General features: G+C 44.1%; 2 protein-coding genes across 3 annotated transcripts; one reads left to right on the forward strand and one right to left on the reverse strand.

Annotated features, from left to right (window-relative positions):
* The first annotated feature begins 295 nt into the window (after positions 1–295).
* LOC129589448 (msx2-interacting protein-like) lies at positions 296–20132 on the forward strand. Its single transcript, XM_055484218.1, is given in 20 exon segments — positions 296–867; positions 6956–7417; positions 8703–8888; positions 9084–9305; positions 9531–9649; positions 9758–9869; positions 9928–10168; positions 10414–10539; positions 10622–10823; positions 10826–10848; positions 10924–11066; positions 11141–11254; positions 11329–15052; positions 15236–16750; positions 16838–17944; positions 18061–18246; positions 18249–18896; positions 18958–19161; positions 19236–19397; positions 19476–20132. Coding segments are annotated over 20 exon segments (9714 nt in total). The 5' UTR covers positions 296–784; the 3' UTR covers positions 19611–20132.
* A 44-nt stretch (positions 20133–20176) lies between these two features.
* Positions 20177–23502, reverse strand: LOC129589358 (neuronal membrane glycoprotein M6-a-like). 2 transcript variants are annotated; one of them, XM_055484080.1, is made up of 7 exons: positions 23066–23502; positions 22168–22332; positions 21802–21952; positions 21182–21341; positions 20891–21047; positions 20652–20818; positions 20177–20548 (listed from the first exon to the last, which is right to left on the reverse strand). In XM_055484080.1, exons 2-7 carry the CDS (start codon positions 22175–22177, stop codon positions 20414–20416), a joined length of 780 nt encoding a protein of 259 aa, XP_055340055.1. In that variant the 5' UTR covers positions 22178–22332; positions 23066–23502; the 3' UTR covers positions 20177–20413. The 2 variants fall into 2 exon arrangements, with proteins under 2 accessions (XP_055340055.1, XP_055340056.1); XM_055484081.1 differs by having other exon boundaries at positions 22168–22338.
* Positions 23503–23716: the final 214 nt, after the last annotated feature.

The following is a 23716-nucleotide window of genomic DNA, read 5'->3' on the forward strand; positions in this document are numbered from 1 at the left end:
TACAATGTTGCACGTGTGCAAAGGTTTTCGCAGCCCTGCTCCGTACTGAAACAGCAGAAACATGTACTGCAGGTTCCACCACGACGACGGCAGAACAAAATCTGAATCGAGCATGGTTATGCCTTACAGTCTAGTTGAATTGCTAACTACTAGTAGCAGCCAACTTTCCAACTCTTGTACAAATGCTTTCTGTAGAGAAATGAAAGCAACTCGATGCATAAACGACAGCTCCAAGCCTCCAACTGAAATCTTACCAGTTGGACGGCACTCTATAGTACCCGTGTCAGTCTATGCGAGCAACGTTAATCCTCTGCGGCTCTACCCACAAATGGTATTGACAATCAAATTTAACAAGGACATTTCACCGGGAAAGTTTCGGTGGCGTCCGGTTACACTTTCTGCCTGGCGAAAGATTACCATCGACTGAGGCGCATATTGACAGTTGTCTGTACTCCACGGGCGGAGCTTCACACATGCAACCAACGCGACTGCAAAGCAACTTTATTGAACTACAAGCACGGCGCACGCATCGTTTCAGGTCCACCAGAAATGGTTATAGCTGGCTCCTTCGACGTTGTACGTTTGTTGAAATCCTCACTTGTTACTGCATGGGTTCTTTACTGTATGTTTTTTTCTGCTTGTCCTTACTCCGATTTCGCTAATTTCGCATGGGTATATAGTTTTGTTCGATAAAAAATGGAGACTTATGCGAATGTTAGTTAAATCAGCGCTGGAATCGTCAGCATAATGTCCTCAGGCACTGCCAGCTATTTTCTCCAGAAGGATGGTTAGAGAAAGTCGACATCTATGGGTCGGGTATTTACCGGAAAAGATACAGGAAGACGAATTAATTAAATATTTTGAAAGGTAAGTCAGCAGCGATACTGAAAATTTATAGATGGAATTTCATCCATTTAATTTTCTGTAGTAATTGTAATACTATGACTGAGTATAACAGATTGAATCGTTGAAGTCTTTACTGACATTACAGTTTACTTGTTCAAGTAAAGCGACAATTTTTAATTTTTACCCGTTTTATGATTTGTAAATTATAATCCAAACTACAAATATTTTACTTTTTTAGCTGCCATTGGTTTTCGTAATCGGCGTAAAAATAATTATGCATTCTGAATATTGTATCCTGAAGTGACCTAAACTCTGAAGCTCTATTTAACCTCATGTTTTCGTTTTTGTATTTCAGTAATTGTGTTTGTTAGTTAAGTACTTTACAGAACCAATAAAAAGTATTACTTGTCAACTGCTAACCATGGTAGATTCTGGGTGTTATCCGTTAATTTTTATTGTGAGATACGGATATAGTATAGGAAGTTATAAACGGCGCCGCGGCAGTATAGTTTCTACTGAATATAGGAATGGTGCCACAATACAAAACTTTCTAATTGCCCGATGCTGTTTCTGAATTTTGTTTTGCGCCAGAACAGTGTAAATACTTACTACCTGATATTTGTATGTTAAATTTTGCCGTATTTGATTGTCGCACATGTTGATTTAAATTATCATAGCGTGCTTGCTGTGTCTGCTGGTTGCATAGTTGTTTATTCCGACATCGCACGGGCCACAATATGCTTCTAGTTAATTCGCTCGAGCTGGAGCAGGAATCATGTACAAAAATTGTGACAATTAAACATGTTCGGAATACAATGGATTTAACATTATCGCTGACGTTATATATTGCGCATCCAAAGGATTATTTTTATCATAATTTTCTGTGCCGAAATGGTATCGACAATCGATCGATGCATCTTGATGGATTTACTTCGAATTATGGATTACGCACAATACGCAAACGCGAAAGTGGAATATTAGGGAATTACATTGCACATCGGCCAGTGAAAAAATTCCATGCTGTCCAATGCCAAATTGTTGTTTGCGGCAGATTACATTGAAGCGAAATGGGCTGATGCGGTTTGCTTCACCTACATGAGCGTACACACAGAAATGCAACCGGGCGCTTTGATAAGTACTACACCAGCTGACAGATGGATTACTAGAAATTTTTCTCGTGAAGTACGCTCTCGATCGAATCCTGCGATGACGACTGCGAATGGAACTAAAACTCCGTGAGGAAACTGACATTTTACGAGATGATGATGCTGCCGATGCTGAGCGAGGCCGAACCATGTACTGAGCATTCGTGATTGGCCTTGAAAGCAACTAAGCAGACACAGCGGGCATTAAGAATAACACAACTGTTGTGTGCAGTTTTCGTATGATTTAATTGAATTTACATGCGGGTGTACGTATTATGTTGTTTACATAGGCTGGCTAATGTAGGAAATATTGCGTGGTTGTGACTGAAATTTAAAAATTTTGATATAGGATTATTTAACGAAGCCGGTTGTTATCCGAGATTATGCTAAAACTCATAAAGCCTGTCGCTGACGTTGCTTGCCAAATGAGACTGCATGCATCCATTCTGTCGGTTTTTCGAAACGATGTTGCTGAATGTGGGCATTGACGGAGATGCTTTTATGCTTCCCTGTCTATCTCAACGCTTGTTCGGCTTTAAGAGAGGCTTTTATTCCATCTAGCCTTTGGTTCATAAAAATGTAGCTGCGTTCTGTTGGGTATAGCCCGTATGGACGAGTGTGTCGGTTCAGGTTGTACAGTATGATGTATTATTATTCTATGCTACTGAGTTGCGCAGTTGTTTTTCGTTACCTCTTGGCTGGATCTGTGTTAGCTCAGTACGATGCAAATGTTAACGGTATCGTTTCTGCCTTTCTGGCATTCAGTGGCACCTTAATAGTTTTTATTTTATGAACGGCGTTTATAACATTGCCTGTGCATTTAATATGTTGCTTCTATTTGGTCAGTCTACACTCCGCAGTTACATTTTGTGCCATTGGTGAGTTTAGACTGCTTAATAATTTAAATTTTGAATTGATAATTTTTTTGTATGATGGTTGACGTCGGAGTTCGGACTTCAGAGTGTTTATAATATTTTTTGCAGATAGCCGTCTTAGAGTTTTCTGAGCGCTGGAATTATAATTGTTGTTGAGCATTGTATCCTAACCATAAGTACTGTAATATGTTATTTCAGTCGTGCATTATTATTGTCAACAGTGGCCCACTGGGGGTGCATCGTATGAGGAAGTCAGAGGAACAGCTTTAACTTTTATACAAAACTTGATAAATCCAAAATTCAAAGTCGAATCATCATCTTAATTGTTATTTAGTGATGGTCATTGTTTTTTACCTTGAATCGTATAATTCGTAGTGATGTAAACAAAAATACTTTATGTATTTGGGATAAAAATTTGGATTTTGAACTCTTTATGTTTATGCAACTTTACATAGTACTTTATACCGAGTTTATAGGCAATCTTTTATTGGCACTGTGAGCTGGCGGAATAATGATATCTAATTGCATGGTGCATAATAATAAATGGCACTAGTATTTGTGCTTGATGCAGTGGTATGCCTTGGAGCGCCCGGTCGGAAACGGTAAAATGTTAGCGTTGTAAAAGCGCATGCAGTCAACCTTTGTACTTGTCTGTGCGAGACACAAGTTGCTCGAGCTAGTTTTTCCTTACTTTTGATCGAATAGTGCTACCACATTCTACTACAGTCGCACCATCAATATAATCAGTCCATGCGAAAAAAAACAGCGTTTGAAACCCATCGTTCATCTGTATGGAGATATGCATGAGAGATGAAGAAAACATCAAGAAAACACAGCTGGCTGGCTGACTGTTACGCAGCTTTTGCGCTGATGAATGTTGCTTAATTTACGATGAGCCCTGCTGACTCGGCTTGCGTTTCCCTTCGATTCGTGAATAATATGCGGCACTGTTATTCTTGTGGAAGTCCATGCTCGCAGTTCTTTTTAGTGTTGCATATGAATGTGCTTAAACGAAATATTTATGCAACGGATCAAGCATAGGCTTAAGTGTTCTTCAAATTGCTTTAAAGCATTGCTAATCATATGGTAAAAACAACGTTATGTGTATTATGTGTTTTTACCTGCGAAAGGTGACGCTTGATTCAGTCGAATTATATGTCAAGCGGGAATTAATAATGTTTGCAGGGGCAGTCGATTCGAGAAATTATGACTATCATAGTAAAATTCGTAAAAACTAATAATTCCGTTTTCATTCATGCGTTTACAGAGTTACTTTGGGCTGGAATCTGTGTAATTACCGTACTGAAAAGAGAAAATGAGAACCTTAACCATAACTTTACTGAACTGATTACGCTGAGTTTCCGGCACATTTTTGTAGCATTGAACTCCACCGTCGTACCGATATACTTATAGTTTGATTACAGCGAATCTTGATCATTTCCATGCAACGGCTATAAAGTACTTATGATCTTATTGACAAAAATTAATGTGGTACCGTATCGAGTCAGTATTGTAAATTTGGGCGCAGCTGAACGCAGCAAAGGTGGTGAAAAAGCTTTTACAGTACCATGTTATAGAAATAAAGATACGTACTACTCTGCTTATTATAGATGTGAATCCGTACTGTAGTTACTTACGTTTATTGTGTCAATCGTCTGAAAATTTATTGTATAAACCGCCGGAATAAATATGCATTAACTTAGAACTTTTCTTTGTGTAGCTGACATGATTCGTTTTGTGCGTCTTTATTGTGGTTTTTGGTAATAAAAGTAAATTGCAGTGGTATGAACCTAAAAAGAACGTTTTTTGAACTTTCTTGACCAGCATCGATATTCCAGTATCCAGATTATTTGTATGGCTTGGGGTTGTAAGCTTTCGTGCGTACTCACTGCGTAGTAAACATGGATTATTTACCGCAAATGAAGAACAGAAGTACATTAAGTATGTCATCCATATTCTGTTTTTTCGAGAACCGTAAGCTACTCTTCAAAGTAAATTTCCAGCACAAAAATTACTGACCAGACATGGTATGTACTCGGTTTTAGGTGATTTACACTGTTATAGTTCTGGAAATTCAAATGCTCGTGCTACGTAATAGAGCATAATTTAAGCTTTTAAAATACAATTTGCTGATATGATTGTTTTGCCTAAACTTCTTTTGAGGTTTTTCTTCTGGAACTCTTTCGCGAGAAAAGTCGCTGGGTCGCAAGCACCCAACTGTAAGCATATTCTTCAGACCTTGATTGTCGCCAACCAGTATTTCCGGTAAAGCTTTTCATATCATTTTTCGTTTAACCAGTTTTGTATTGTTGTAAGCAAAATGAAAAGCTGGGGGGGGGGGGCATCTGTATATACTATATAAAATGTGTGAATAATGTTAGTTTTAAGTAGTTGCCCAAAAATCAAAAAAACGTTTTGAAGTTACTTTGAGCTGGAATGAAAGTAATTATTACAAGATGTGTTATTATTGCACGTTTGTGTATAACTCGATCCACCTATGAAATTCGAAAACGACCTGGAATTTTGACTGTGCAGAAATTTTGAAACGTCTAACATAATTGCGGGTTGCAATTTGAAACTGTTCTCGCCAGTATTGTTTTACTCATGAAAAGTCCGCAGACTCTGCATAGATCTTTATAATATTATGAGACTTGGAGATTTCAGATTTGCTGGGCGAGCGTATGAACTGCAATAAGTTTGGGCTTCTTAGTTATTATTATTTCCCACAAAGTAAAGCTGATGCGAACTCTGTTTGATTGTTTTCGATTTGAACAAGTCAGGACTCATGGTATGCATAAATTTTCTATAAATCGCTGCGGTTGAAGTTAGTCAGGAATAGAAAAGTTGGAAGTTATTTCTGGAATGTGATTTACGGGACTTTTGATATCTGTAGTGTACGACACTTTTTGCCGCATGAAGCATTATATTGAATTGGTGACATTTATTTGTTATTGCGTTTTTTTTTCTTCGACCGGAACCCATGGAATGATATTGGTAAAACATTCCACAACGATCTTTATTTTGTTTTGTAATGCAGTAACCAAGTGCAGCGTCGTGGCGTCATTTGTTCTTTGTGCAGTGGTAGTACTGTAATTAATTTCGTCCTCTGGAAAAATGCCACGAAAACATACTCACTTGGTATGACAGATGACTTCTTGTTGACGTGGCAGCCTTTCATGGGATGTGCACTATGTAGTTTTCTCTATATAGTTATTGTTGTGTGGTCGCTGGCAGGCACCCTTAAACGTTATGACTTCAAAAAACATATGTTAGTACAATAGCGCTTCTCAGTTTCATCTGCACGAGCAGCCGTAACATCGTAGTTTGCTCCTACCGGTTACCATTTCGAAAACTAGAGGATTTGACTAGGTGGCAGTTTGCGAAAGCGGAAGTGCATGAGTGACCTGAGATCACCGGCAACAGCTTTCGATGGTCGCTTAATCCATAAAACAGCTGTATGATAAGAACGGTTTGAATAGTGGCGAAAAATCCTAGATTAGAGAAACAAGATATGCGTATGAAATGAAAATGCACTACACGAAAAACCGGGTAGCTCTATATAATAGTTTATAATTAATTTATAAATGTTGGTGGGCAGCTGAAATTTTTGACATGGAAAGAATTGTATGCCTTTTTGTAATCTTGTATGAGAGGTATCGAGTATCCACAATTTCGGCTTGAAGTTTAGTGTTGGGTACTGAACTAACTGAATCTGAATCATACCGATTTTGTTATGGGGATGGCTCAGGGATGCGTATCTGTACACGCTCCTGGTCGATCGTTGTAAACCAGTGATGGATTTTCCGTTTTTCTGGCCGCGTTTTCTGTAAATTTTATAAATTTTATATCTCGTACGCTTTAAGCACAGTAAACAGTTTGTCGCTTGATCTTGTTGGTTATTATTGCTTCTGTTATTAACTGGAATAAGAACTGCGATACCTAGAGTAATGCTATATGATTTGCAAATGATTACTTATCAGCATTGGTGTTGTCTTAAAATTTTACGTACCTATATTGCAATGGCACGAAGCGTAAAGCTGATATAATTGTCTTGACTTGTACAGCAATGGTATGTTTTGTGCATTGCAGATTTGGTCCGGTTCAGAGCGTTAAATTAGTGAGAGACGTTAATAAGGCGTCTGGCACATCCATTTCAGCATCCGGTTCTCCCGGTAGTTGTGAGAGTGAGTCGGGAACCAATGCATCTGTTTCTGCTGCTGTGGCATTTATCGACATCAAATCGGCCAGTCGTGCTCATGCCGCACAGCACTCACTCGATGGTCGAACTCTTAAAACGGCTTATTATGACGCACACGCCAACATCGTGCATACGGATAACAATACAGGCAGTAACAATATAGCGGCTACAGCAAAAACATCGTCCCTCCTAAGCGGAAATGCTGTTGCTGGTGGTAATGCTGCGGCTGGAGGTGGTGATGCTGTTCCTGCCACGGTAACTGCGGCAGGGTCTGCTGCGTCTTCTGACGACGACCGATCTCATGTTTCTTCTGCACCAAAATCTGCGACCAAAGCCCGGCGACACTCTTGCAGGTACTTATTTGATCAAATGGGGACTACCCAGGTACAGCATATTGTTTGTGAGAATTATTGCTATGATATTTGATCGTGGCTCGATAGTCGATATTTGGCGTTGATGAGATAGGAAAAATTGGTAGTCGTTTTTCTTAGTAATCGTTGTTCTATTTCGTAAGTCAACAATATCAGCTGGCTGATAAATTAGGTGAAATAACGGGAAAGCATTGAGTTTCTCTGGCCTTTTTGCATTTGTGCCTGCCTGATTATTACTGTGAGTCTCCGATTACAAAATCCTCTAGTTACTGGAAGGGAACTGGATCGATACGATGGAAATTCGTTCGTATTGGGTTGGGTTTTTAGTGCGATCGATCTACTGATCGATTGCCGTTCCATTTCGCTGGCTGAGCAAGAACCCTCCTGCCAATAGGAAATACTATATACACTGTGGTATGCTGTTTATTATCGATTTCAGATGGTCCGCAGCCTACTGCAAATGTAGGCAAACACTCTGAAATGTTTCGCATTCCTGCAAAAAAGGTTTATTCTGGGCCGGGCACTATTGTGGCAGTTGCAATTATCTCGAAAAAATACAAGATTTCCATATGCAAGGCAAACGATATCGTACCAGCAAGGTGAATAGGTGTGTGTACCAAGGTGAATCCACCTTGGTACCAGTATCAGTAGTATGCGACCTTTCAGCTGTAAAAGTGTCATTAGATTACATCAATTAAGTTACGATAGTAAAAATTGTGATTTTGTAGTCAAAGTAGATTGCTAGTATGAAACAACTAATCATCATAAACATCCCGTAGTTTGGTATTAGTTATTAAAATAAAAGATAGTGCGTACATGGTACCGGTACTTAAGAACGGAGCCACATTTGTACCAAGTGATGGGACTTGGGGCCCCTTTGAGACTGTTGCAGGATAGTACTCGTACATAAAAAAATGTACAAGATTCTGGCAAAAACTACCAAATGTTCTGTTTGTAGTGTACGGCGTTTCGTTGTAGACACGCTCTCTTTACTCGTTATGATTAAAAATTTACGTCAGTTTACTTTCTGTGGATATGAGAAAACCTTTGGAGTGTTTAGTGTGTGTTTAGTTTAGTTTAGTTAAGTTTAGTTTAGCTTAGTTTAGTGTGTTTTAGTGTCGTGAAAAAGTCAACCAGTAAACAATGTTATACTGATTGACTTCGTCAAGGAAACATGTTATCTGTGTGAAACTGCGAAACCGCTTTGTTCTTGTGAAAAAATATTAGGTGGACAGTGATGCATAAATAATGGAGATTTGTTTTGCAGTAATCCAGAGAACGAAGGATTGTCTTCGCGGTTATCCACTGATCAGTCCGATACTGGTACTCCTCCAGATACTCCTGGAATATGTGCAACTGTGCGAACCAGATTGTTGCGACTGGCATCTTCCGCTAGCAACGCGAATGCCGCGTCCATTGAAAGTGGTACCACCCCTTTGGATAAACCCAATCGGTAAGTCGATGTTATACGGTTATCCACTTCCAGGAAAAAGATGTTTAATTCTTTCTGTCTAAAATGTTCGTTAATTTAAAGAACTGAGTTTTTTCGATTGGTTTATTCGTAGACGTTACTCGAGATTGGTACCGCACGTTATCGTAGTAAGGTTTTGTTGAGAATTCAGGTTTGGATTGTCGGTTGGTTTTGTAGATCGCATCCTCATCCGCGAATAAGGGGTAGGGATTCTGGTGGGAATAGCCACGACGAACGAGAGCGTCATTTCGGTCCAGGCGGTCGGGAGAATACTAAAGCGCGCACGACGTCAGCGGCTGATTGGGATACCAATAGTCTTTCACAAAGTAGCGCCACAGCGATCCACACGTGCGAAACGGCAAGTCATGGCAGAGACAGTCGGGAGTCTTCACCTGGAAGGTGAGAAAAATATTTCACGATATGCTCTCATCAGTTTCTGCATTACGTAGGCTATTTGTGTACTGTTTGTGGATTAGGAGCGTTCTCTTTGTGCGACCTTGAATGTTGTTGCATCAGTAACTGGCAGTTCGTTTTAAAATTGCTGCTACGCTATTGCAACTCAGATTATGTTTTGAAGCTTCAGATCGCACTACTTTACCTCACCCAACTGGTTTTTTTTAATAGCCAAGAAAATGCTGGCTCATCGGCATCGAGCAGCGGCAAACCGGCTGTGTTTGACACATTATCCCATGATAAGCAACCGTTAGCTATCTGTGTTCGGAATTTACCCTCCCGGTCTTCAGGTACGAAATTTTATTTCAACAATTTTATGCAAACATAGTGTGGGATTGATGATATCTGACATCTGCTAGGCGACAATCCGTAAAACATTTTGTTATTTTTGAATGCAGATTCTAGCATCAAAGATGGCTTATTTCATGAATACAAGAAATATGGAAAGATTGTGGCTGTGAAGTTAGAAGGAAGCGGTAACGACCGATATGGAATTATTTGTTTTAAGCGGTGCGTTTTCACAATAATTATTTTAATCAAGTTATAATACGTTTTCGCGTTTTAACAGTTCTGAAGATGTGGAAAAAGCCTGTGATATGTCCAAAGACAAAAAGTTTTTTGGAGCTAGCGTGCAAGTGAGCATTCGAAAGGAACCGGTGGATTTGGTGGATGCCGATTATCGGCTGAAGGACGATGAAATGGATGAGTACCATCCAAAAGCAACGCGGACATTATATGTGGGCGACCTGGAGAAGGGTATTGGAGAAAGTGAGCTAAGGGAAACCTTTGAGAGTTTCGGTGAAATTTTGGTAAGTTGGTATCATCCACCAGACGAGAGTTATCTTATTGTATGTCTATTACATGTGTCTATACATACACGTCTACACATGTTTGAACTGCCGTACTGATTGGCTTCCTCGCTATAACGCTTCGTAAAAGGAAGAAAATATTTTGTACTCGTATTCCGTATTGAAGACCGAACTTGTCAACTGCATGATAAAGTAGCTACGGTACATATAATATTTTTCATTGAGTTTCGAATGTCCGTTTTCAGGATGTGGATATCAAACGACAAGCAAACGGTAACTCGTATGCCTTTATCCAGTTTACCGACATCGGGAGTGTTGTGAAAGCGCTGCGAAAGATGGAAGGCTGCACCGTGGGCGTGAGTCGTGTTAAAGTGAGTTGTTTGGGTGCAATGCTTGGATGACTTATGTGGGTGTGCTGAATGAGAGTATGTCATCACTATATTATGCCGTTAGGTTGGATTCGGCAAGAGCATGCCGACAACATGCATTTGGTGTGATAACTTGCCGGATAAGATTGGAGAACGTCAGCTGATGACCTTCTTTGCACGGGCCGGTCCAGTGCGATACTGTACGGTTAATCGGATGAGTGGACAGGGGCTGGTTTTTTATGAAACTGTGGATTTTGCTCAAACTGCCATTACCGATCTCAGATCCAAATCCTTACAGGCCGAAGATTGCAGGTATTTTGAACAAGAATATAGATCTTTTTTAAGGTTCTGAGCAATGTTAACTGAAATTTTAACCGTATTTTGTAGCTGGATTATGCCAGCCGAGAATGTCAGGCAGCATTTTTCCAAGAAATGGAACGTTCTGGCCAAATGACGATGGATCGCATTAAAGGCGAGCCGTGTTGGGAAGCCTTAGCGCACAATGGGAATGGAGCAAGATTCCCTGAACGGTAAATACCTTCTTTAGTCTCAAATGAATGTTTGAAAAACTGCAAACGTAATAAATTTTTAAAAAATTTTGCAGTGAACCATTTCCTCCGTTTACTGATGCTCGAGCCCATCTGAATCGGCAAAAACAGGAAAAGCAGCGATTTAGCAGACACCCAGGCGGCATAGTGGAGAATACTCCAAGGATACGGTTAGTATTTTGCATACTTTTGTATTTTGCATACTCTGGACAACCGTATTAATTTTTTATTCTGATTTTTGCAGAACATTTCAGTCGTTTGGTGCCGACCGTCCAACTGAATTTGAAGATTCCTATGAGCGCGAACTCTGGGATTACGGCTATAGTCAGCGTGAGCGACGCAGCGAGAAACGCACCGGTGATAGTCCTGGCGCTGTGCGCGAAAACGGTTTCTCCCGGCATGACACCTCCGACGTGGAATCCGTATACAGTGATCAGAGTGAGCACTCCAGTAACAGGCGTCTTTTCCGCATTCTGAGCCCGTCGCCGCCTCCTTCGATGAACAGTCGCAACAGCAGCGCCCGCCGCCAGCGTTCCAATACCCTGGCGTACACACGCCAGAACTCCAAGAACCATGACCGCACTCGAAGCGTGTCGCCTTCCTCTCCGATCTCACCTAGTCTGGAAGAGCACAATACTGCCAGCAACGGGGAACGGCCCTCCCAACGATCTCCTGCACGTCGACCGTCCGATCCCCAGCAGCGTCGGCGAGATACGAACACTGCCAGTCGCCTACGATCTCTGTCCCGTGATTCGCTGGATTCCGAGACGGCATCACCGCAGCGGCGCAGAAGTGGGCCCCATACGCCGGACAGTATGGAGCAACATAAAGAGGACAGTGCGGTGAATCTTCCTATGACGCATACCAAAACCCACGGGGATACTGCAGATACCGATGCACCGGCTGAGAAGGTTGATAAACCGGGAAAGACCGATGCACCCGTGACGAGCACCAGTGTGGAATCCGTCCTGCCTGATAGTAACACACCGGAAGTATCATCCAGTAAAGGTTCCCAGATACCCTGCTCAACCAGGCGGAGTTCGACCGCCTCAGCCACGTTGGAGACCGGCAGCGACGTGGTCACTTCGACCGTGTCCCATGCCGTTTCACCGAATTCTTGCCATGAGCCCGTGGTGCCGTCGTCACCGGATTCTGAGAGTTCCAAGAAATCAGAGCCGCCGCCATCAAGATCTATTGTGTGTGGCCCGATGCCGGCATTCTACCAACAGAGGATCAACAGCAGAAATGAGCTAAGTCTTCCACCGGCCGATCTGTTACTTCCGGAGTTTGCCAGTCCCATGGGCAGTGAATTGAGCCATCGTGAAGGCAGCCACAGACGCGATGACGACGCTCCCACACCACCGTCGTCTCCCAAGCATCGCAGTTCGTTCCATGACCGCATGAAGGCGCTGGACGAAAAGTTTGAAAGAATCAGCTCGGTGTCAGGGATTGTGAATCAATTGAAGAACCGCAGCGTATCTGTGTCGGAGAACGCCGATAAATCATCCAAGGCGGCCTTGGTCAAACGGAATTCTGATTTTAGCAGTGGTTCATTACCAAAAATCCCGGAGCACACATCCCACTTTCGGTCCCCGGAGAGAGTGGGCCTGCATGGCGAAGATGCGACTGCGGTTCAGGTGAAGTCTGAACCATGGACAACCGCTCAGACATCGTCAGCCGCCACACTATCAAATATTGCGCGGTATGCAGCGAATCCGAAGTTCACAGTGCGATCTGTGACCAGCACAGCGCCTGCCTCCGTTCCGGATAAGGCCGAGACGTCGGAGCCTGCGTCCACGTCGAAACCAGTGACTTCGGATATCAGCGCTAAAATCCTTTCCATAACTGCCGAAGCGTCTGCAAAATTTTCTCAACAGCAGCACCAAAAGATTAAGACCGAGCCTGAGACAAAGCATGCCAAATCGGACGGGTCCTCTAGTAATGACCGAAAGGACGATCATGGAAAATCGCATGCAGCTCCTGTCAAAGCCGAATCGTCCTCGAAAAAGAAAACGGAGCCAAGCAAAGCTGAGAGTGCAACGTCGAAAAAGCCTCCGCTTGTAAAGACCGAGAGTACGTCCAGTGTGAAAGCGGCATCGCCATCCAAGCCGGTCGAAAAAGTGGATACTAAAGCAGCGGTAGAATCCAAGAAGACCGAACAGCGATTGACCAAACAGTCCGAAAGCAAGTCCAAGGGAGGGGATTCCAAAGGCGCCAGTAGTGTATTGGGATTATTTTTTGGTGAGGATCCTAATGCCAAGATGTTCAGAAAAAATATTCAAGTTCTTACGCCGCATGCCATGAAACTGGAGAAAGAGAAGGCCGAAAGGGCTGAACGGGAACGAGAAAAGCTGGAAAAGGAGCGGCTGGAAAGGGAACGAGTGGAGAAGGAAAAAGCGGAGAAAGAACGCATTGAGAGGGAGCGAGTAGAAAAACTGGAAAAAGAGCGTCTCGAAAAAGAACGTATTCGTGCGGAAAGGGAGCGGGAAAGGCAGGAGAAGGAGCGCCTGGAGCAAGAGAGAATAGAGAAAGAGCGCGCCGAAAAGGAGAAGGCCAAGATTTTGGCGGAAAAATTGGAAAAAGAGAAGCAGGAAAGAGAGCGCGCGGCACGTTTGGAAAAAGCTGCCAAAGAAAAGGCGGAGAAGGAACGGCAGGAGAAGGAGCGCCACGAGAAAGAGAGGCTGGAAAAAGAGAAGCAGCAATTAGCAGCTGAGAAGTCCAGCAGTAAAAAAACCGAAAAACTTGTTCCGAAAGTGGATGAGGTGCCCCAGGATTTGTCCATGAAAAAGAAGGAAAAAGAACCTGTTATTGTGACCGTTCCGCATAGATCTTCCGTTAAATCAGAGACGAAACCTGTGAAACAAGAACCGAGCAGCTCGGTGAGCAGGGTGAAGGAAGAGGCTGAACCACTACGTGGGCTGGCAGCGTTAGCACGTCAGTGCTCCACAACGACAGACGAAGACCGAAAGCCGAAGCCTGCGGAGAGTGCTTCGAAACCGGTGTCTAAAGCCCCAGATGTACCAGTAAAGCGTCCTAAAATCAGTTTGTTTGGCGGTGAAGAGCCCCGGCACATTGTATCAAAAGAGAAGGAAAAGAAACCAGAGCCGGAGAAGAAAGTTATTAGAGAAGAGAAACTGGTGCGAGTAGAGAAGGAGATTAAAGTCAAGCGGAAACGCCTCTCTTCGTCGAGCTCGAATTCTGTGTCGCGATCACCATCACCAGTTCGGCGTCCACCGGCTGCGCCTGGTAAAAAACCAGTAGACCTTTCCGGTTCAGAGAAAAATGAAACTGCTCCTTCGGCGCCACGAAAACGGGGTCGGAAGAAGAAGGTTGTAAGGGAAACATCATCAGAGTCTGAAAACAGCAGTGACGAGGAGCCACCTAAGAAAAACATTTTTGAAGTGTCACTCAATCCGGAAGATTTGCAGTGTTCCATGTACGACAAGATTAAGCGCAGAGCCTGCACGAAAACGGTGGCGCCGCCCGTTGCTCCCGCTGCATCTTCCAGGCCCAGTGCGGTAGCTGCCAGGGAATCCATGAAGAAAGATTCTCCCGCGAGAAAAAACAGCATTGTTAAGCAGTCCCGTAATTCCAGTATGGTGTCTTCCAGTGAAGAGGATGAAAAGGGTCGCAAAATGTCTTCTTCAGCAACGGTCACCAGCCCAGATTCGGATTATTCCGACAAACCGAAGAAGCCAAGTAAACGGAAATCACCCGTGCATAAAAAGCCACAAAAGTCGCATCAAAAAAGTCGGAAGATGGACTCGGATTCCGATAGTACAAGTGTTTCAGATAGTGATTTTTCACTGTCAGACACGGAAAAGAAGAAGTCACACAGAAAGGGACAGCTGAAGAAGGATACGAAATCCAGCCGGCGATCGCGTAAAAGTTTGAGCGGGACAAGATCGTCTATGTCGAATAGTTCTTCGGCAGACACATCGGTTTCCGTTTCGCCAGAGCCGCAGAAGGTAATTTAGCTGCAGTTATTATGATAACTCGGTATTCGACAATATTTTACCCCATTGTATTATAAAGAAACTCGTACTCGTATAGACGGATTAAGCCATGTATGCGATGTAAACGGCATCGTAAAATACCAACTGCAAAAATGCCTACTGCCATTTGATAATCCAAATGTCCAGTAAGAGTAAACCACGTCCGTGCCGGTTCCGGCGCCACAATCGTCCGCTAAACCTTCGTCTCCTCCCTCAAAACCTGCACCAGTATCTCAGAAGAAAAAAGCTGGAGTGAAAGACAGGGAGAAAGATCGGCCAAAATCGAAGTCACCGGAAAAGGAGAAGACACGAGAAAAAGATAAAACACCGGACAAGGGCAAACCTCGTGCAGATGACAAGCAAGACAAAGCAGGCGGTTTTGACGGTGACACCTACAATCTGTCTATGCTTATGAAAAGTAATTTTATGGAAACTGCCAGTCGTGAATCGAGTGTTGCGTCGCCGGCTACTGGGACACCTTTAAAACAATCTACTTCACCGTCAAAAATTCTGCAGACTAATCAGAAAGCCGACAAGGGAAAACCTGCTCCGGCGGAGGTCAAACGGAAAGAAGAGAAGCCTCCTGTGGAGGCCAAAAAGAAGCCGGATGAGCCACCGCCAAAGGCCAAATCGAAAGATAGTAAAAATGTGGAGACTGAGGCAGCTAAACCTACAGAAAAGATCCTCTCTCCAAAACGATCGCCGGTGCATGTCAAGTCACCTCCTAGAATCGAACCCGTTAAGCAGCCGGTATACGAAGAAAAGCCTCTGATTATAGAGCGACCGAAGGCGCCCGTGTATGTACAACCGGTTCATGAAGCTTCGCCAGAGCCGGAACCCCCGACGGAAAGCAACATCGAGGAAGGTGAGGAAGCGGCAGCAGCGCTTCAGCAGCTAATGGACAGTGATCCGGTCCACGAAGAACCAGTTATTCATATTCCCGACCGGGATGACGGGGCTTACGGCGAGGACGGTATGCGCGAGACGGAGCTGGCTGCCAGTATAGCCAGTATCGAAGCCGCTCCAGAAGTAAAACCTACTGTTGGTGTCAAAACCCTGGAATCACCGCGGCATGAGGTGGAGAGGAAACGCGAGCTCCCGGCATCTATGTACGAGCCCGTACCGCAGCCGGAATTCCGACCGATACCAAAGGTAGACGTTGCGCCCGAACAGCGGGAACATAGTGCAGCTGCCGCGAAACATGATCACGATCGACATCGCACGAGCACCACAGAGCGTGCGGCACCGGCTGGGTTAGTTCCTCCTGCCGAAGCTGCTGCCCCGCCGCAGCATATCTCAAAAATGCCCCAGAATGCACCGATCGCGCAGCCGGTCCAAGAAATGCAGTACCATGCGCCGGTGATGCACGGTACAGTTCGCAATGCCGCGGAAGCCATGTTGATGGAAGAAATGGAGGCGAAGCGTATGAAGAAAAACCGGGAGCCTGAACATCATGTGCAGCCACCGGCGCATCCGATTATGCCTCAGAATGTGGGACTTCAGCTGCAGCCGGCCAGTGTGGTGCATCAGTCAACTTCCAAACCTTCACCCATGCAGATGCAACCCTCTGCCCTTTCCCCCAAGTTTGACCAAGGAAAGATGGAGGAACATTTCGCGCAGATGCAGCGTCCGCACCAGGAAATTAATCCGGCCATGTTCATGCAACAACAGGTAAATAGTATCGTTTTTGCATTTCGTACAGATGATGGCAGTAATCTAGCACTCTTCTGTTCATATTTCACATACGATGTTTTACAGATGGGTTTTGCTGCTGGTGGCATGGCCACATCGCAGGCATTCCGTCCACCGTTGGCTGGATTTCCTCATGGAATGCACGTTCCTGGTCGGGATGAACTGATTGCCCTGCAGCAACAGCAGCAGCAACAACAGCAACATCCACAACAACAGCAAAATGCATCCGCGCAGCTACAAGGACAGCTGCCACCGCCCCAGGGACATCCAGAATCCAGGGATCGAAAAAGTAAAAAGCGTAAGGCGAGTGTTGCGGAAGAAAACGTCCAGCAGCATTCCACCCATGTCCCCAATCAGCCGACTATGGATATGCATGCCGCTCGGATGATGCTTCAACAACAGGGCCAGTTCACTCCTCAAGGCCAGCAGCTGCTAATGCGGTTCCCGGGCCAGAATATGCCCCAGTTACCACCACAGCAACAGCAGCAACAGATAGTACACCAGCAGCAGCAGCCGGCGCCATCGCAGTTTCCCCCGCAACAACAACAACAACAGCCTCAGCAGGGCAAACAGCCGATTTTCGGGCCCGGTTCGCATATGCGTCCACCGTCCGCTGTCCCGTCATCGTCGCATCCTACTAACGACATGGCGCGGGGAAATACCCACGGCCAACCGTCAGGACGTTCGCATCTTCCCGTACCGTCTCCACATAAGACGGACGGTCACCACGGCACCCCCTCTCCGGTGATCAGCCAGCCCAAATCCAACAGCCATCCGCAGATGCCCAGTCCGGTACCACCAAGTCCACAAGGAATGCAACCGAGTCCGCAGATGCCGCATCATCACCCGCCGGCACCTGTCGAAGCGACCAAACAGAAATCAGGCGGCCATCACCATAATCAGTCGCAACAACCGCAGCAGCACCGGATGCAGCCGGTCAGTGCGCATAGTGGAACGCCAGCACCGAATGTGCCTTCCTCGGCATCGGTTCCCGTTATTATGTCCACGATTGGACGGCCGGCGCAGGCAATGCACCCGCTGCAGGGATTGGCTGGGAACAATAGCGGCGGTTTGGTGATTAACTCTGCAACCGGTGCACCGATGTTTATTCCTGCTGCCCAACAGCACCACCAGCCGGCTGTTCAGGAGAAGCATCATAAAGAAAATCAACAGGTAATTTAGTAGTTAAATGTTTTATTGCGGGCAAAAGTTCGTACTGTTCAGTGGTTCCTGTGTGTAGATTCTTCTAAACTGTACATGCTCCATTTGTTAACGTGTGATAATTTCAGAACACTCGTGCATCCGCCATTCAGTCATCGCAGTCATCATCCCACAGCACTCCGGCTGTACATCACAACCTGCTGCTGGGAGCAGTCACAGCTCTCATGGACGAAGTAGTGCAGCAGTGCACGGCCAGTATCCGTCTCAAAGTCAACCGCATCCTAATCCTTCGCCAATGCCGATCGACCCGGCTCACTTCGCCCTGCTGCAGGGCTTCAATCCCAATGATTCGCGTGCCATGAGTGGTGCTATTGCCAAACTACTACAACATCCTCACCAGCAGAACATGTCAGAGTTCCAAAAAGAACAGCATCAGCAGCACCAAGCTCCGTCGCATCCCAACCGACCGGAACCCATCAGTCTGCAGTCATCCGCCGAGAAGAACCGGTCACAGCAGGAAGCCGCCCGGCACACACCAGCCAACGTTTTGCGGCCGAACAGCACGGTGGCTTTCTCCACGGCGTCCGGTCTCATCCCGGGCGTGGATGTTCCGAGTGCGTTCTTGACTCCCCAGTTTGTCTATGGACCTTATGGATTTCCACCGGAGATGGTCCAGGCAGGAGCAATGGACGGTCGACTGCCGTTGGGCATGAACATGGCAGCGTTTCGCCCGCCGTTTATGGCTTCGGGGCTGTCGGAGGCTAATCTGCAGCAGGCCATGCATGCCGCCGCTCAGGCCGAAATTCGAGGGCACCACCAGAGTGGACATGACAAGCTGGAGCAGTTGCAGCATCTCCAGAGAATGGACAGCGCTAGCGGACATCAGCAGCGCAGCCAGTGGCCATCCGGGATTGCCATGGGTGGTCTGGCCGCCATGCAGCCGGGACCATCGATGCCAGCAGTGGTAAGAACACTGGAACTACAAATATGGTGCGCATTCGTTACTAACGATCTCGTCATTTTAGAATTCCTTCCCAGTAGTCTGGCAGGGACACCTAACGCTCAAGAACGATCAAGCCTTGGTTCGCATGCATATTATTTCAGGAAATCAGGAATTATCGCGGTTATCGCTTCCTGGATTTCCTGATCCCAGTCAGAATGTGCTGAAGATATCGCAGCGTATGCGCCTGGAACAGGCCCAACTCGATAGTGTCTCTTCTCGAATGAACGTACGTTGTATTAAGTAACGGTTTTCGTTGTAGCGGATTCGCTTCATCGACTAATGTTATGTACTGTTTCACAGGATGCAGACGCGCACTGTATATTAGTGGCTTGTGCTACCGCAAAGTCGGCTGCTGAACAGGCTCATCAGGGCGAAATGTTACGGAATGGATTTGTGAACTATCTCACAGCAAAACAGGCAGCTGGTATTGTTAACGTTGCCCCGCACGGCCCGAATAGCTCGGTACGTAATAAGACACTCACGAATTGTAGTGTCATGTAGTGTAGACGATGCACAGCATCACAGAAGTCTCATTTGCAGATACAATATGTAATTCACATCTTCCCACCATGCGAGTTTTCCAATCAGACCTTGGCCCGCTTTGGACCTAATGTTATGCAGGCCATAGAGCAGCAGCCGCATCTTTTTGTTGTCATCACTAAAAGCATGGTGTAACTATGACGCCGGTCAACTTGCTGAAGTCCGTGAAGAAGTATCCGCAGTCTCGTTCATCAACAAATCAAAGCCTCGTACTGCCAGAATTGTAACGATGTTACCCAGAAGTATTCGTAAAATGGATGAGAGATCCATGCAGGATGGATGATTCCAGACGAAATCGATACCGAAGCAGCTTACACCCAGGGTCGAGCAGCGAACGATCGGATTTGGTATATGGTTTGCAAATTTTTAAATTTTGTTCTCTCCGCGAATGAAAACGTCAGTGTGGCTGTCGGTTGGAACGCGGCAGTATTATGTACAGAGAATTGCCCCTACTGGTAACTTATGTTAACAGTTGATTTTACAATCATGTGTTCTTGATATTGTATATCGCATATTGTATTTTTATTACGCTTATTTTATTTGCATATTATTTACTTGAATTTTAGTATTATCTGAGTTTTCGTGTCTGTTGTTCTTTGTTGTATTTTTTCTCAGTGTTTGAGTTTTCAGAGGTATTCAATAAAGGAAAAACCTAGATGGTCGGCCGGGATGGCGGATGGGCAGTGTTTACGGTAATTTGTAGTTTTACTGACGAAGAGATTTGTTTTTTCTGCTTGCAGAGAGTTAGAATTCGCAAAGACCAACAACAGCCAACAGTGAATCAAACGCCCAGCAAAAATGCTTGAGCATATATATTAACGCTATTTAATGTTTTAAATAGCCATGCAGATGTATCTTTCTTATTAACAAATAACAACTCACTTCAACTGAAAAATTAGATAATTTTCTAAAGAAAATCGCGTTGGGGGCAGCTATTTTCAGGCATTGAACCGAGCTTTTGTCAGCATTTCGAGTTCTCCATCCTGGAGCGACTGAAAATATTCCAGCTCTTTTTTCTTCAGACTTTCTTTGACATGAACGTAATTTGCAGCCAGACAGATCAAGTAGTGTACCTGAGAAACAGAAACGCGTATTGCTGCGTTATGTAAGAACGGGATAGAAACATTGATCAATACTCTATAGCTTTCTTAAAGCAAAACCAGTGAAAGGGCATACCAGGCTTAACACTACAACACCAGCCGAGATCGTTGCTGCCAGATAAATTCCCTGAGTGTTTTTGACAGATTCACACAATCGAATAAAGTCATTTCCACATTTGCTGAATTTGTTCATGTCATGATAACCCAAAGTATTTGGGTAGGATGTGTTGGGAAACAAAAAACCTGTAACGATCATGACCTTTCAGTGAACACTGATTTTTTCAAGCTGATCAGTAAAGATGAGTATCGAATTACCGAAATGTCTGAAAGGAATGCATCGTCCGATATCCGGTGACTCAATGGGCGCATAATCGCACACTTTGGAATACAAAATGTACACGAACGTCACCAGAAGAAGAAAGGCCAGAATCCCCATCCAAGCCAGATTCAAAATGTAAGTCACCGCCATGCACTGTGAAGAGATAAGATATCAAGTACTTAATACTGTTATCCCAACTGGACGTAGTCCGGCACTAACAAGTTTAACGTAAACATCAATACATAATTAGTTGCATAATATTGTATTTGTATACTACGCCGACATACTATGGCAATACTGATGCGGCCTCCAATTTTTGCTTGAGATCCATTGAAAACTTGGTCGCGAGTAACTCCGGTGGATCCAATTCCTATTATTAAGAGCGTTATTGCAACCACCGCCATGCAGACACCGGCAGTTATGAAAACGGTCCTCAAAGTGTCCATCCTGTATAACAAACAGACATTCAACACATGACGTAACGAACAATTTTGATGAGTCCGTAGTACTCTGTACGTACTCTTAAAAAAATCAACACACTTAAAAATTTCCAGAAAGTAATCGTAGAGATGAAAACGTTTAATAATCCCGAAACCACTGACTTTAATAATCCCGAAGGCTCAGAAGTTTTAAATTATTTTCTTTCCCACAAATGTGAAGATATGGCGAGTAGCGTATGCAAACAATAACAAAATCATTACGTGTTGTAGTAGCTGCAGCTAGACATGGTTTCAAGTGATCACCGGAAACCATGCAGACAAATGTCAGCGATTCGATTAAGTTTATTTGGATGAGATAAGGATGTTGTGGGCAAATTTAGATCGTGAATAACATCTGCTTAGACTACTGCGCTAACTGTGAGAAGACTCGAATTAAAATGTGTCGTAAATTTATCAACTATGCTTACCAATAAAGTTTCAGCTGAAAGACTTCATTGAACATCTGCAGTGTGTAGGACACTCCGTTGTACATTTGGGAGCAAAACACTGCCACACCAACAATGCACATTACTGTGGCGATCAGTGAGCCATAGGGCACGCGTGTGTAGCAGTCGTATGCTGAAAGCGAACAAACAATTTGTTATTCCAAGAGTACTCATTTTGTAGTTATTAAGTTGTAGTTATTAAGATGCATAATTTGAATACAAAACTATGTGACTTGTGTGTAGTAATGCGAAACTGTTGCAGCCAGTGTATTATAATATGATACATTGCACAGTATATTGTAACATATATAATATTTTGCAACGCATAACATAATTCTGCAAACTTACCGGAACCCATATTAAATTTTATGATTTTTATCACGAACGACGGTCATCCGAATTACAGCAGAATGGCCTTAGGAGAGTTATTGTCCAACAGATTCTAGTTGAATTCGGCAATATACGACTGCTGAAGCACTGCGATATGTTCGATCCCCCACGGAAGGCTGCAATCTAAAACTACACGATGTACACAATCTTTGCTAATACCGATTTATACACGAATGAATGTCTGTATATTAGGAATTCGGAGCAGACTAACGAATAACAACAATCGAGCAAAAACTACAATAAAATGTTAAGCAATGTCAGAATGTTTCTCTTCGAGAATTGAATGACGCATCTCGTGCGCGTACTGGAAGTCGTGCACGTATTGTAATTGCATATTCTGCAAGTGCAGCTAGAGTAGTTCGTAGCAGCTGGACCGGTTGCAGTAATGCATGATTGACTGCTGGCTGCCAGCGAATTATGTCCAGCCCAACATCAACACCTCAGAATCATTCAGAACATGCCACATGGCCATCTGGAATGGGATATATAGTTGGCATCCGCTGCATTGACCGCGCGCAGCTCGCCCCGAAATCATTCACAAGGGGCAGTCAAAAGTTCCAGCTATAAGAGGTACTGTACCTCTATGGACAGTCGATGCCTCGCATACAACGAGCGCAATGAAATCCCTTATGCTATCAGGAAATAAATGGACTAATAAGGAAGTACCAATTTACTTCGTAAAATAATTTTTTTTATTTATCACAATTATGATTAGGTAGATGCTCAAACTAAGTGCAGTTTTGCTTTTATACGAGCGAATATTATTATTATGTGAATATTATTATTATGTGCATAACAATGCCGGCAAATGATAATGACAATAATCTGTGCAAAAACTATGCATGTTTGTCTTTACCATTGTACTCCCATGACACGATTCGGTCGTTTTTCAACATAGGAAGGTTGATATTTTCTCCAAGGAATATGTCCAGATCAACATGTACATCGAAGCGAAGTAGAGCTTGCGCGATATGGATTTCAGTTTCAAAAGTAAGACAGAAATCACTCACAGCAACAATGAATCTACGATATAATGCCAATGACACAAATCCACCAAAATATCAGAACCGCAGCGTATACGTATCATTGCAATCAAAATCCGAAGTTAAGCGGACGAGCTGATACACAAAACCTACTTAACAGTGAAAAGTGCTGGTAAAAAAACCCATAACGATAGGATGAATAATTTCGGAGCTAATTTTATCGCTAGTGTACGTGTTCGCTCTGGGATTTGTGATCGCGATCGCACGTGAAAATTGTGGTTTATAGACTGAGTTCTATACGGCTGGAATGGAGGGCTTGTACCATAATTTACCTACATAATTTTACACTCGCATTGCTCATACACCTGCAGCCTGCGCACTTTAATGTTTGCAATCTCTGTTATCACCTCACATAATTCTTTGCTGATTAGTAATTCACACAGGTTTGTCTCAGTTCATAGAGTACAAAGGTCATCTTACCGTGTTGGGCTCATGTGTAACATTGGACGTGTAACGTTGGATCT

The sequence above is a fragment of the Paramacrobiotus metropolitanus genome, unplaced genomic scaffold, assembly GCF_019649055.1.
Source record: "Paramacrobiotus metropolitanus isolate TYO unplaced genomic scaffold, Prichtersi_v1.0 Parri_scaffold0000034, whole genome shotgun sequence".
Lineage (NCBI taxonomy): Eukaryota > Metazoa > Tardigrada > Eutardigrada > Parachela > Macrobiotidae > Paramacrobiotus > Paramacrobiotus metropolitanus.